The sequence below is a fragment of the Canis aureus genome, chromosome 23 (genome assembly GCF_053574225.1).
Source record: "Canis aureus isolate CA01 chromosome 23, VMU_Caureus_v.1.0, whole genome shotgun sequence".
NCBI classification, from domain to species: domain Eukaryota; kingdom Metazoa; phylum Chordata; class Mammalia; order Carnivora; family Canidae; genus Canis; species Canis aureus.
Window position 1 is genome coordinate 23,980,456 of NC_135633.1, and position 13,857 is coordinate 23,994,312.

The 13,857-nt window shown below is 35.6% G+C and overlaps 1 protein-coding gene across 1 annotated transcript; it reads right to left on the bottom strand.

The window, feature by feature from the left end:
• Window positions 1-269: 269 nt before the first annotated feature.
• On the bottom strand, window positions 270-6,448 carry LOC144295440 (olfactory receptor 51A7-like). The gene is given in 3 exon segments (XM_077867842.1): window positions 270-1,193; window positions 1,195-1,226; window positions 6,433-6,448. Coding segments are annotated over 3 exon segments (972 nt in total).
• Between the last annotated feature and the right edge of the window lie 7,409 nt (window positions 6,449-13,857).

Sequence of the window (13,857 nt, forward strand, 5' to 3'; positions counted from 1 at the left end):
TTTTTAAGGGGTGACTCAAAACCAAATCTCTATTATATCCATATTTTGTTTCAACAACTCAAAATATGAATTAAGCCTCTGAATCATATCATCTATCACTTGAATCTTTCACCTTCCTGTTGAATAATGTCTGCCTATTGTAAATTCTGTATTGTACAGCTTTTCATTCTCTCACACTCCTTCACTAGATAGTGATTACTGTGGCACTGAAATAGGTGCCAATCAATACTTAATGGTTGATAATTTATTACTTCCATATTCACATTTTTTTATCTCTTACATGGATTAAACAACTTTCCCAAGACCTTTTCCCGTATTTGTCGAGTTTTTACACAATACACAATGGGGTTCATTAGAGGCGGGAACAACAAGAATATATCTGCAACAAGGATTACAGCTAGAGGGCTTTTGTGCTTGGCAAAGCGGTGCATGGCAGCAAGGGTGATGATGGGTACATAGAAAATGAGCACAGCACAGATGTGGGAGACACAGGTATTGAGAGCCCTGAGCCTCTCTGCCAGAGATGCAATGCTGAGTACAGTCTTCAAGATGAGCATATATGACAGAAAAATTAATGCCAAGTCCAGCATAGTACAGAGAGCAACAAAGAAGCCATAGATAACATTGATTTTGTTGTCAGAGCAGGCTAGCTTCATGGTATCCTGATGCAGACAGTATGAGTGAGAAAGGAGATTCTTCTGACAATATTTTAATCTCCTTAGAGTGAAGGGGAATGGAAGCACTAAGAGAATGCTCCTGATGGCTAAGATCAGGCACATTTTAGCAACTCTGTCACTAGTGAGGAGAGAACTGTATCTCAGGGGATTATGAATGGCAAGAAAGCGATCCAAAGACATAGCTAGAAGCATGGAGGATTCCATGACAGTGAATCCATGGATGAAGAATTCTTGAGCAAAGCAAGCATTAGGTGAAATTCCCATGGAATTGAACAAGAAGATTCTCAGCATGGTAGGAAGGGAGGAGAAGGATAGGCCCAGGTCAGAGATGGCCAACAGGGCAAGGAAATAGTACATGGGCTCATGAAGTGAGGGTTCTGTCCTAATGATAAAAAGAATGGTGCTGTTGCCCATGATGGCAACCAGGTACATGAGGCAAATGGGAATGGAGATCCAGATGTGAGCATGTTCCAGACCTGGGATTCCAATCAGAAGAAAAAGCTGGACCTCAGAACTATTGGAAGCAGACATAATGAGTGGGAATAGGAGCTTTTTAGCCAGATCTGAAATCACATAAATAAAAAGTAGTCACACTTTTTTATAAAATTCCGCGTTGTGGGGATAAGCAGCTCTTTCATATCCTATGCTCAGAGGTGTATCTGGCATAATAGTAATAAAATGCAATTTTCAACATTTATCAAAAGTCCTTAAATATGTTTATGTTCTCCCACATAGGATTTTCACTTATAACAATTTGTCATATGGGCTTGATTTTCTTTTTTTTTATGATAAATTTATTTTTTATTGGTGTTCAATTTGCCAACATACAGAATAACACCCAGTGCTCATCCCGTCAAGTGCCCCCCTCAGTGCCCGTCACCCATTCACCCCCATCCCGCCCTCCTCCCCTTCCACCACCCCTAGTTCATTTCCCAGAGTTAGGAGTCTTTATGTTCTGTCTCCCTTTCTGATATTTCTTACCCATTTCTTCTCCTTTCACTATTATTTATATTCCCCAAACGAATGAGAACATATAATGTTTGTCCTTCTCTGATTGACTCATTTCACTCAGCATAATACCCTCCAGTTCCATCCACGTTGAAGCAAATGGTGGGTATTTGTTATTTCTAATGGTTGAGTAATATTCCATTGTATACATAAACCACATCTTCTTTACCCATTCATCTTTCGATGGACACTGAGGCTCCTTCCAGTGAGGCTCCTTTGGCTATTGTGGACATTGCTGCTATAAACATCGGGGTGCAGGTGTCCCTGGCTTGATTTTCTAACACTTTTAGCCAAATATTAAATTATCATATCAAAACAGCTGCTTTGCTTGAGTTAATGATAGGCATTCAGAATCTTTATCACTGTTTTTTCACATGATCTTTAGTAGTCCTCCCCATTGGCTTTATAACGAGATCCTGACTTCATGTAAGAAAGTTTAAAAATAATAGTCTAAGAAAATAATCAAAGATACCTGAAAATATCTATACTATGGTAAATATTAAATGCTAGAAAGTAAATTTATAGACTAATATGAAATAAAATTTTATATTTCCTAGCTCAAGCATTCATGTACCACTTTTCAGGTTATCATGTTATTTATTCCAAGGGATGGTGTTGAAGCCATATAGCAGCATCAGGTGCATGTTCATCATATCTCTCTTGATTAAGTTATCCTATATTGTATCTTCATGACTGAATTAGTCAAAGAAATTCTAAATGAAAAAATCCAATCACTCAGTTTCTCTTTGTAAAGTAAAAATTTTAAATCCACCTACACATTAAACTAAACTCTCATTTTATTGTTAGGGTCTCCCTTAAAGTGTTCACAAATTATATTTTCCAAGGAAAAATATATGATCTTTAAACTTATTATGAATTTGTTGAGCTTTAGGATATCACAATCTTGAATAATCAGCATAAACTACTGGAGAAATACAGGTATCTTAGATAACCATCATAAATATCATTTATGTGAGTAAGCCTGATGAACACACACATAAGTAAATGAAAATTTACTAATAATTTCAATTGCAAAAGAATGGCAAGTTCAAAATGAAAGGAGAGCCATAATTTTTTATAAGTTCAAATGGCAATAGAAGAAAAATCAGTCTTCAATGGAACATATAGGGGATGCTGGAAATTATTGGATTCCTCTAAATTGAAGTTTGATTGTGAATTTACATTGTATTTTGTAATTCTCTAGATGGTAACACTGGAAAACATAATACATAAGAAGCAGCCCTCTACCAATATATTTGATATTCTCTGATGCGGTTGATGCAGATTTGTTTTGCCAGCTTGTAAATTGAGCTGCAAATGCTAGACTGGGAGCTCCTAAACATGTCTTATTTTCTTCCACCATGGCAGCAAGCTTAATGCCAAGTCCAAAGAATGTATATTTTGAGGATGGGAGTAGATTTTCAAATACCATGAAAATTATTCTATATCTAATCTGTCAGACTGCCTAGTTAGCAAATTTTGTTCTGATCCCTCTTTCTCAGGAGTCATAAAAAAAAAAAAACTTATTATTTCCAAAAACACTGAATTTTATTCCCTTTCCTTTTCCTCTTTCTCTGAGAGGTATTGACTTTGGTCTTTTCAGAGAATACTTCTGTTGTGCATCCTTTATCATGACAGTTTTTATACTATTTTATAATGTACTGTTTTCATGTACTCAACCCCGCCACTACCATATACACTGACTATTAAATACTAAAAGGCACAGAAGAGATTTTCTTTCTTTTCATTTATCTAGACATAGTTTCTAGAAAATAGAGGCTCTCAACAAAAGTGCAAAGACTAAATGTGAGTGGAAAAAAAGTAAGACATGTAGAATCATTTCTTAATGCCTTCTTCTTTTCTTCTCTAATAGTAACTAAGGGATATTTATTCCCACTCTGTCACCTACATTCTTAATGGTAAACTTATTCTTACTCAGTGTATGCTTTTGAACATGGAGTCTGAACTTCAGGAGAACTGGGTCATAAGAGTAGATGACATAACCCAAAAAAAATGTATAAAATACAAAATTTCAATCTCATAATCCTGAGGAGAAACAAGATTGTTGGGAACATCTTGTCCAAGAATATACAGAGATCTGGGAGAAAAACTAGCAGAATAGGACATAGTGGGTATTAAAGGAAGAGGGTTTTTCAAGGATGATAATCATTATATCAAAAATTGCTTAGACCTTAGAATTTCTATTTTTAAGTTAAGAAATAAGCCCTCAGATCTGATGCAATAATATCGAGGTATAAATCTCATCTTGGCAACTTACCATCTGTGTGAATGTGGGTAAGTTCTTTAGGCCTTCAAGCAGCTGTACATACTCCTTTGTTAAATGTTATAAACACAATATCTATCTAAAATAGTTATTATATAACTATTGCAACTATGTATACAAAATAGTCTGATACAGTCTTTAACATATGGGGACAATCAATAAATACTAATAATAGTAATAATTATTTCACCAAAATTCCCTACCAATCTTTTCACACATCAAGTCCAGACTAACTGAAGCGGTTTTTTTCTATTTTAATTGACAATACGGTTTGCTTTTATTTCTGATATTATCAAGTAAATGGGACCTTAATACTAGAGTTAATAAAATCTTTTCTAAATTTCAAACCATGCACTCTAATCCACACTTCATTTGAACACACACACACACACACACACACACACCACTTCCTTTTCCTCCCATAGTAATTTCTTCAAATACAAACTGTTTAACAACACCCTAGCTTTAGGTTTACAAATGGATTTTTAATTAACTGCACTTACCAAAACTAGATGCTCAATACATCCCTGAAAAATATAGGCAAGAATTCTCAACTTTGACTTCCACTTTATCTAGATGTGCCTACTTCTACTTCCCTCTGTGATATGGACCTTTGGGAGGAATAGAAAGACAGCCTGCACTCTGGGATCTCCAATAAACTTACCTAGAAAGGGGTGGGGGTAGTACATTAACTCTTTGGTACCCAAGAACTTCAATAGGAGCTAGAGAGAAATTGTGAGGCAAAACAACCAGAGAAGTACTCAAGTGAGAGGTAAATAATGGAGATAATAACACACATGTATCAAATATTTATGAAAACAATTTACAAGCTATAAAATGACTTGTCAGTTATTCAATTTATTTCTTTGATCCATTTTTGGCAAATGTCATTAGATAAGCATTGAAATAGGCATTTTCTGCCATGTCTGTTAGACTTCCAACCAGGTATCCACAAATTTCATGCCTTCTAATTTTATCTTGTATTCAGTAGAAACTATTTGAAAGCAATCTCTTGTACTTTATTCATATATTTCTAATTTTTATGAAAGTCCTATAGTGGTTTAATTCCTAAATTAAATAATAGTTACTCAAGGCTATGAAGCAATAAGAAAATTAGACAACTTAAATATAAAGAAGATATAGATAACTAGCATACATGTATCTGGGAACAAAGATGTAGAAAGTCAAGAGTAGCCTCACATAACTTTTAGGAATTTACTTGGGAATTTTGTTTCATTCCTGTAGTTTAGGGTTTGTTGGGCTAGAGGTCTTCATTCCCAGAGTAGGGGATATAGCAAGGGTCCAATTAAAATTTAAGTCATAGACCTGCCCTATGACCCAGCAGTTGCACTGTTGGGGATTTACCCCAAAGATACAGATGCAATGAAATGCCGGGACACCTGCACCCCGATGTTTATAGCAGCAATGTCTACAATAGCCAAACTGTGGAAGGAGCTTCGGTGTCCATCGAAAGATGAATGGATAAAGAAGATGTGGTTTATGTATACAATGGAATATTACTCAGCCATTAGAAATGACAAATACCCACCATTTGCTTCAACGTGGATGGAACTGGAGGGTATTATGCTGAGTGAAATGAGTCAATCGGAGAAGAACAAACATTATATGTTCTCATTCATTTGGGGATTATAAATAATAGTGAAAGGGAATAGAAGGGAAGGGAGAAGAAATGGGTAAGAAATATCAGAAAGGGAGACAGAACATAAAGACTCCTAACTCGGGATCCCTGGGTGGCGCAGCGGTTTGGCGCCTGCCTTTGGCCCAGGGCGCGATCCTGGAGACCGGGGATCGGATCCCACGTCAGGCTCCCGGTGCATGGAGCCTGCTTCTCCCTCTGCCTGTGTCTCTGCCTCTCTCTCCTCTCTCTCTCTCTCTCTCTCTCTCTCTCTGTGACTATCATAAATAAATAAAAATTTAAAAAAAAAAAAAAAAAGACTCCTAACTCTGGGAAATGAACTAGATGAACTAGGGATGGTGGAAGGGGAGGAGGGCAGGGGGTGGGGGTGAATGGGTGACGGGCACTGAGGGGGGCACTTGATGGGATGAGCACTGGGTGTTATTCTGTATGTTGGTAAATTGAACACCAATAAAAATAAATTTATTTAAAATTTTTTTTTAAAAAGGCAAAAATAAATAAATAAATAAATAAAATTTAAGTTTTAGCTCCTGCTTAGTAACTTTGATCTTCTCAAGCCCAAAGATGAACAGACGCAAAAAGAAGTCACCAACCTGGCAAGGATAATTAATCACTAATCAGGTAAAAATAATGATGCTGCCAATGTGGAGTGGGGGAGAGGAAAGAAAATTTTCAGTACCCAGATAGTTAGCTAGTTATCTCTTGATATTCTCCTGCTAAGTTTTGATGATGAATGAGCAAGTGAAGTAGCCATACCCTGAGAAGGGCATCGTATCCAGAGGTTCATACCTTTTGGAAATAAGGACCTGAATCATCCACCATGAAATACACCTAGATAGTAAAGGTACTAGCTGATGATGAAGGGAATTTAGATTGAGTAGAGGTGGGAAATGATAATATGCCTTGAGACTTTAAGAATACCATAGTGAGTGGTGTCTGTCATAGTTTATCCTATAATTTTCTATATTTATGTTTCCTCAGGTAAAGGAACCAACCCAAACACTTGAGGGGCTATTCCCAAACTGGGAGAATTTACTAGATGAAGCAGTGGATATGAGTGGTGCCAGAGCAGACTCTAATAAATACAGTCAGCACTACTGCAGAACAGAGACACTCCTTCCCCAGCTTCCAGGAATATTGGCTGCTATTGAAATATAACTAGAATTATATTTTTCTGATCCAAATGAAGCTGCCTTCTGGAATTTTTCTGATCCAAATGAAGTTGCCTCACCCAAGTTATGCTTCTGGTTTGTGGAGCAAACTTCATTCAGTGATTGGTTAATGCAGGAGTACATAAATTTTGCCTCTTTGCCTCAGTTTGTGATAACTCTGAAGGGTTATTCCAGTTTCAGAGTTTTCTGTAGGATTGACAAAGCCACCCACTGCAACTGCCTTGAATATCAAATTATCCTTCTAACTATTCAAGATTTCTCCACACTCCTATAGGCATTTTTACTGAAAGTCTACACACACACACACACACACACACACACAGGGGGAGACAGAAACGGAAACAGAGATACAGAGAAAGAGGAGAAAGAACAAAAAAGATATCCTTTAGGTTAATCTTCATCTAAAAGGTCGTTTTTGGATGAACCATACCTTAAATAAATTTATAACTTCTGGAAGAGATGGATTTTTGAGTTTTATTTTTATGTAGAAGGTAAATGAATGTATTTTATATGCTGAAGAACATGCCCATGGACATGTTTGAGACAGATGAAAATATTAATAAAAATTTTTTTCTCTTAAGTTGCCTGTACTTCCAACAGCAATGTACACATTTAACTCAATCTATCAAAATACCTCCAGCATTTTTCACAGGGCTAGAACAAATACTCCCAAAATTCGTATGGAACCACAAAACTCCAAATAGCTAAAGCAGTCTTGAAAAAGAAAAGTAAAGCTGGAGTTATCACAATTCCAGACTTCAAGCTCTATTACAAAGTTGTAGTGATCAAGAGAATATGGTACTAACATAAAACAAACACATAGATCAATAGAACAGAATAGAAAACCCAGAAATGGACCTTCAGCTCTATGCTCAACTAATCTTCAACAAGGCAGGAAAGAATATCCAATAGAAAAAGGATAGTCTCTTCAACAAATGGTGTTGGATAACTGGGCAGTTACATGCAAAAGAATGAAACTAGATCACTTACACCATTCACAAATATAAATTCAAAATGGATGAAAAACCTAATGGATGAGACAGGAAACCACCAAAATCCTCAAGGAAAATGCAGGTAGTAACCTCTTTCACATTGGCCATAACAATTTCTCACTGGATATGTTACCTGAGGCAAGGGAAATAAAAACAAAAATAAACGATTGAGACTTCAATAAAACAAAGAGCTTCTGCACAGTGAAGGAAACAACAAAACTAAAAGGCAACCTGTGGAATGGGAGAAGATATTCACGAATGACATATTTAATAAAGGGTTAGTATCCAAAATATATAAAGAAATAAAGCTCAACACCCCAAAACAAATAATCCACTTAAAAAATGGGCAGAAGACATGAATAGACATTTTTCCAAAGAAGACATACAGCTGGCCAACAGACACAGGAAAATATATTCACCATCACTCATCATTAGGGAAATACAAATCAAAACTACAAAAACATATCACCTCATACCAGTCAAAATAGCTAAAATTAACAATACAGGAAATAACAAATGTTGGTGAGGATGCAAAGAAAGGGGAAACTTTTTGTACTGTTGCTAAGAATGCAAACTAGTATAGCCACTCTAAAAAACAGTATGGAAGTTCCTCAGAAAGTTAAAAATAGAACTGCCCTAAAATCCATAAATTGTACTACTAAATATTTACCCAAAAGATACAAAAATACTAATTCAAAGGGATAGATGCACCCTGATGTTTAGTAGCATTATCAATAGCCAAATTATGGAAAAAGCCCAGCTGTTCATCGACTGATGAATGGATAAAGAAGAGGTTGTATATGTATATATATACACATATATATGTATATATTCATATTATATTATATATTATATATGTTATATATAATATATTATTCATATTCCATATATATACATATATATACATACTATACTATATATATATACACACTATATATATAGTGGAATATTGGAATATTAGTCTTAGAAAAGAATGAAATCTTGCCATCTGCAATGATAGGAGTGGAGCTAGAAAGTATTATGCTATGCCAAATAGGTCAGTCGAGAAAGACACATACTGTATGATTTCATTCATATGTGAAATTTAAGAAACAAATGACCATGTAGAAAAAAAGAAGAGCAACCGAAAAATAGACTCAACTATAGAGAACAAACTGATGGTTACTGAGAGGTAGGTGGGAGGATGGATGAACTAGGTGATGGAGATTAAAGAGTGCTTTTGTTAAAATAAGCACCAGGTATATGTAAGTTATGAATCACTAAATTGTATACCTGAAACTAATATTACACTGTATGTTAATTAATTGGAATTTAAATTTTTAAAAAAGAAATCTATTTTCTCCTTATTTTTTAATAATATATTTGGAGATTTATTTGTCCCTAATTAGAATATGGAAAAAAATTAAATACATTAATTTAGGTAAAAATGAAATGTCCTGGACAGAATAAAACTCATTATTTTATATATGGCAGTAAAAAGTAGTAGGTGTAAGAAAGTCTTACTAAACTGAACCCCAGACACATCAAGTCAAATCTTGAAGAAAGAGATATATTAAAACAGAAATTGAAGAAAAGATAATACGAAGAGAGAAACAATTGTAAAAAATGCTAAGATGGAAGACAATAGAGTTACATTTTTGAAAGTACTGAAAGGAAAATTTGTCAACCTAGAACTCAATATTTGTCAACTTATCTTTCAAAAGAAAGCAAGATTATATATATATATATATATATATATATATATATATATATATATATTTATAGATAAACAAAACCTTAGAAAATTCATAGCCATGAGAACTGCATGCAATAAATGCTAAAGGAAGTTTTCTAAGCTAAAGTAAAATAATACCAGGTGGAAACTCAGATAAAAAGGAAAGAATGAAGAATGCTCAGAAGAATGAATATGTGAGTAGACATAAAATATTTTTTATCTTTTCTTAATTTCTGGAAATTATAATTAACTTTTTGAAGTAAAAAAAATTACAATGTGCTAAGAGATTTGTAACATAGGTAGAAATATGTACTTGGCAATAACCACACTCAATTTTAGAATGAGGTAAATGAAGTAACTGCTAAGTTTCCTAAATAAATAAAATATTAAAAAAAAAAAAAGGAGGGTGCCTGGGTGGCTCAATTGGTTAAATGTCTGCTTTTGGTTCTGGTCATAATCTCAGGGTTCTGAAATCAAGCCCCATGTCGTCAATCAAGCCAGCTGGCATCAGGCTCCCTGGCTGGTGGGGAGTCTACTTCTTCCTTTTTCTCTCCGTCTACTCATGCTTACTCTCCCTCAAATAAATATATAAACTCTTTTTTAAAAAAAAAAAGTTTCTTGGATTACCTATGGAGAAGTATAATATTAATTTGAGGTGGACTCGGAAAGTAAGGTTGCATACCATAATCCAAGGAGTGACTACAACAACAACAACAACATAAAAAACAAAACCCAAAAACTGTAGACGAAAACCCAACTGAGAAAATAGAATAGAATACTGAAATATATGAACTGATTTGAAGATTTTTTTAAAAGTGAGTAAAGCTATGTAACAAAGAAGAAAAAACAGATGGGACAATGAAGGAACAAATAAAATAATGATAGACATAAAACTAAACGTAGTAACAATTACATTAAATATAATGGGCTAAAAACCCCAATTACAAAATATCATTAGTCACACTGGATTAAAAAACATGCCAGTTATAAAAGTTGGGTATGAAATACAAAGACACAGATTAAGAGTAAAAAGATAGAGAATATATGTTATGCAAACCACTATATATAGGGGCAGCTCAGGTGGCTCAGTGGTTTAGTGCCGCCTTCGGCCTAGGGCATGATCCTGGAGTCCAGGGATCGAGTCCCACATGGGGCTCCCTGCATGGAGCCTACTTCTCCCTCTGCCTGTCTCTCTCTCTCTCTCTCTCTCTCTCTAATGGATAATTAAAATATTTTTAAAAACAACAACCACTATATACAGTGAATGTGGAATATTATCAGAGCACATGGAATTTATTTTTTTTAATTTTTATTTATTTTTATGATAGTCACAGAGAGAAAGAGAGAGAGAGAGAGGCAGAGACACAGGCAGAGGGAGAAGCAGGCTCCATGCACCGGGAGCCTGATGTGGGATTCGATCCCGGGTCTCCAGGATCGCGCCCTGGGCCAAAGGCAAGTGCTAAACCGCTGCACCACCCAGGGATCCCGAGCACATGGAATTTAAAGCAAGACATAGCACCATGAAAAAAGGAGACATTCTGTAATAATAAAAGGGTCAATTCATCAAGAAGTCATAACAACTTTAATGTTTATACATCTAATAGGAAAGCTTCAAATTCACAAATAAAATAACAACTAAAAAGAAAAAGAAAAATTCATAACCAGATTTGGAAATTTTAGCACATCCTTGATTGTTACTTGGTTGCACATGTAGGTAAAAATCAGAAATCTGTGTCTTTCTATATGTAAATTATATCCCAATAAAAAGGACAGAAAAAATACCTTCCTTGATGATAAGAAGGAAAAAAAAAAAAGAAGAAACAAAGAAATGGTGAACCAAAAATAACATATCAATTAATTTGGAATTAAATGATTTCTGGGAGCCTCGACTGCTTTCCCTAATCTCTGGGGCAGGCTTTTGATATGTCCAAGCCTCCAAACTCTGTGGGACATCCCAGTCCAACCTTTTCATGACCTGTGGCAACCAATAGGTTAAAACCATGGTCCTTATCAAGCCCTCTCCCAGGAATTTCTAAGAAATTTCTCAGGGAAATTACCTGTTTACAGAGGGTAGCAGAGCTACTCATGTCCCATGAGTGCAAAACTCAAAAGACAGCTCAAAGAGTCTGTGATCTATAGATAAAGGTCTTAGTCAACAGATGTGGTCACAATGAGGCTGAGAAGCCTGTAGCTTAAAGTCATTTGGTAAGTGCAATGGAGCCCTAACATAATATTACCTTATAATATGGCTTTGTAACCTGAAGAGTGTCTGAAACAAGAGTGCCCAAAGAAATGGGTACTGAGCATAAGGGGATGATGAATAAGGGGCACTGTGTGAAAGCTTTGATATAAGGAGAGCTAAGAAGTAAAAAAAAAAAAAAAAAATATATATATATATATATATATATATATATATATATATATATATATAAATAAATAAAAAAGATTGCAAAGGAGGGAATGGAATGGAGGGGTTTTTTCTCAGAGAAATGTTTGCCTGATGACAGGAAAGTTTACCTTAAATTTGGAGAATAAGCTATGAAAATTAAAAATGCACTGAATCTTCTTTTAGCCATCCACTGGCACTCTTCACTTCAACCATCCATGATTCATTTTAGAAAGCATCCAGTTGTTCACGAAGTTAGACAAAATGCTAGACAGAGTGAGAGAGGGGCTGGAAAATAGGAAAACCAGTCTGATGAAAGAATAACATTTATCTGACTAGATAAAAGCAGAGAGGGAGGCAAATCATAAGAGACTCTTTTTTTAAAAGATTTTTTATTTATTTGAGAGAGAGAGAGCACATGAAGGGGGCGTGAAGAAGGAGGGAGAAAGAATCTGAAGCAGACTCGGTACTGAGCATGGAGCCGGATGGGGGCCTCAATCCCATAACCATGAGATCATGACCTGAGCTTAAAACCAAGAGTCAGATGCTTAACTGACTGAGCCACTTAGGCCCCTAAGAGACTCTTCTCTATAGAGAATAAACTGAGGGTTGCTGGAGGGAGATGGATGCTGGATGGGCTAGTGATGGGCATTAGGGAAGGCACTAGTGATGAGCACTGGATGTTGTATGTAAGTGATGAATCACTATGTTCTACTCCTGAAACCAATACTACACTATGTTAACTAACTTAAATTTAAATTTTTTTAAAAAATTACTTTCCTAAGCAAAGAATGGGAAGGCAGATATCCCAGGTTGAATCAGGCCATGAGTAACAGGGTCCCAGCCACTAGACTGGAATCAGAAGGGCTTTACTCTTGGAAGAAAGGGCAGCTAAGATGATAGTATGGTCTCAAGTTATTAGAAGAATTTGGGAACAGGGACTAGATGACAACTCAGTTAAATGAAGTGAGTCATGGGAGATTGGAAAGGAGTAGTATAGGGTAGTTCTTGGCATTTGGGAGGAGAATAAGACACACTTAGGTTTGAATTCCAGTTTTATCCCTAACAATACATTAAGAAGATTATTCACCATGGCCAAGTGGGATTTATCCCCGGGATGCAAGGCTGGTTCAACACTCGTAAAACAATCAATGTGATTGATCATATCAGCAAGAGAAAAAAACAAGAACCATATGATCCTCTCAATAGATGCAGAGAAAGCATTTGACAAAATACAGCATCCATTCCTGATCTTTACTAATTCATAAAACAGAGATAATAATAGTATCTGCCTCAGAGGGTTGCTCTGAGAATTAAATAAAATGATGTACATAAGGAGCTTAAGGTACTATTTGAAAGTATTGCTGAATTTTAACTCTTATTAGAAATAACATTTAAGACTTTCTCTCAAGACAATAAATTTACTGAAGAAATATTTCAGTAATGGCTCTACATAAGGCACCGTACTTGAGAAACAAATGCATTGGGCCCTTTTTGATGATAGCTATTATTGCAGGTTTTCTTTGCCTATAGCACCAGTGGTTCTTGGTCACACCACTTTGAAGAATGAAGAGGTAGACCAGATGAAGAGTGGTGGGCAGCAAAGCAAAGTTTATTGAGCAATAGTACAAAGCTCCTACAGAGGGAGGGGACCTGAGAGGGTTGCCTTTGGAGTTTCTAAGTTTAGGAGTTTTTATGAGCTCTTTTGCAGAACTATCTTAAGCAATCAGTATGTGCTGGGTTGTGCCAATCTGGGCTTTGGTTACTTATCTATCTACCTAATAGGTTAATGTCTATGTTCTGATGGTCTTTTTTTTCCTGTCATCTGGGGATTTGTTTGTGTCTTAACTGCCCTTTGCCAATGATGGTGACAAATGTTTTGTTATTAATTGCCTTCTTTTAGGCCATTTTGCAGAAGTCATTTTTGCAAACACTACAAAGCAGAATGCTAGTGCCATTCTAAGCTG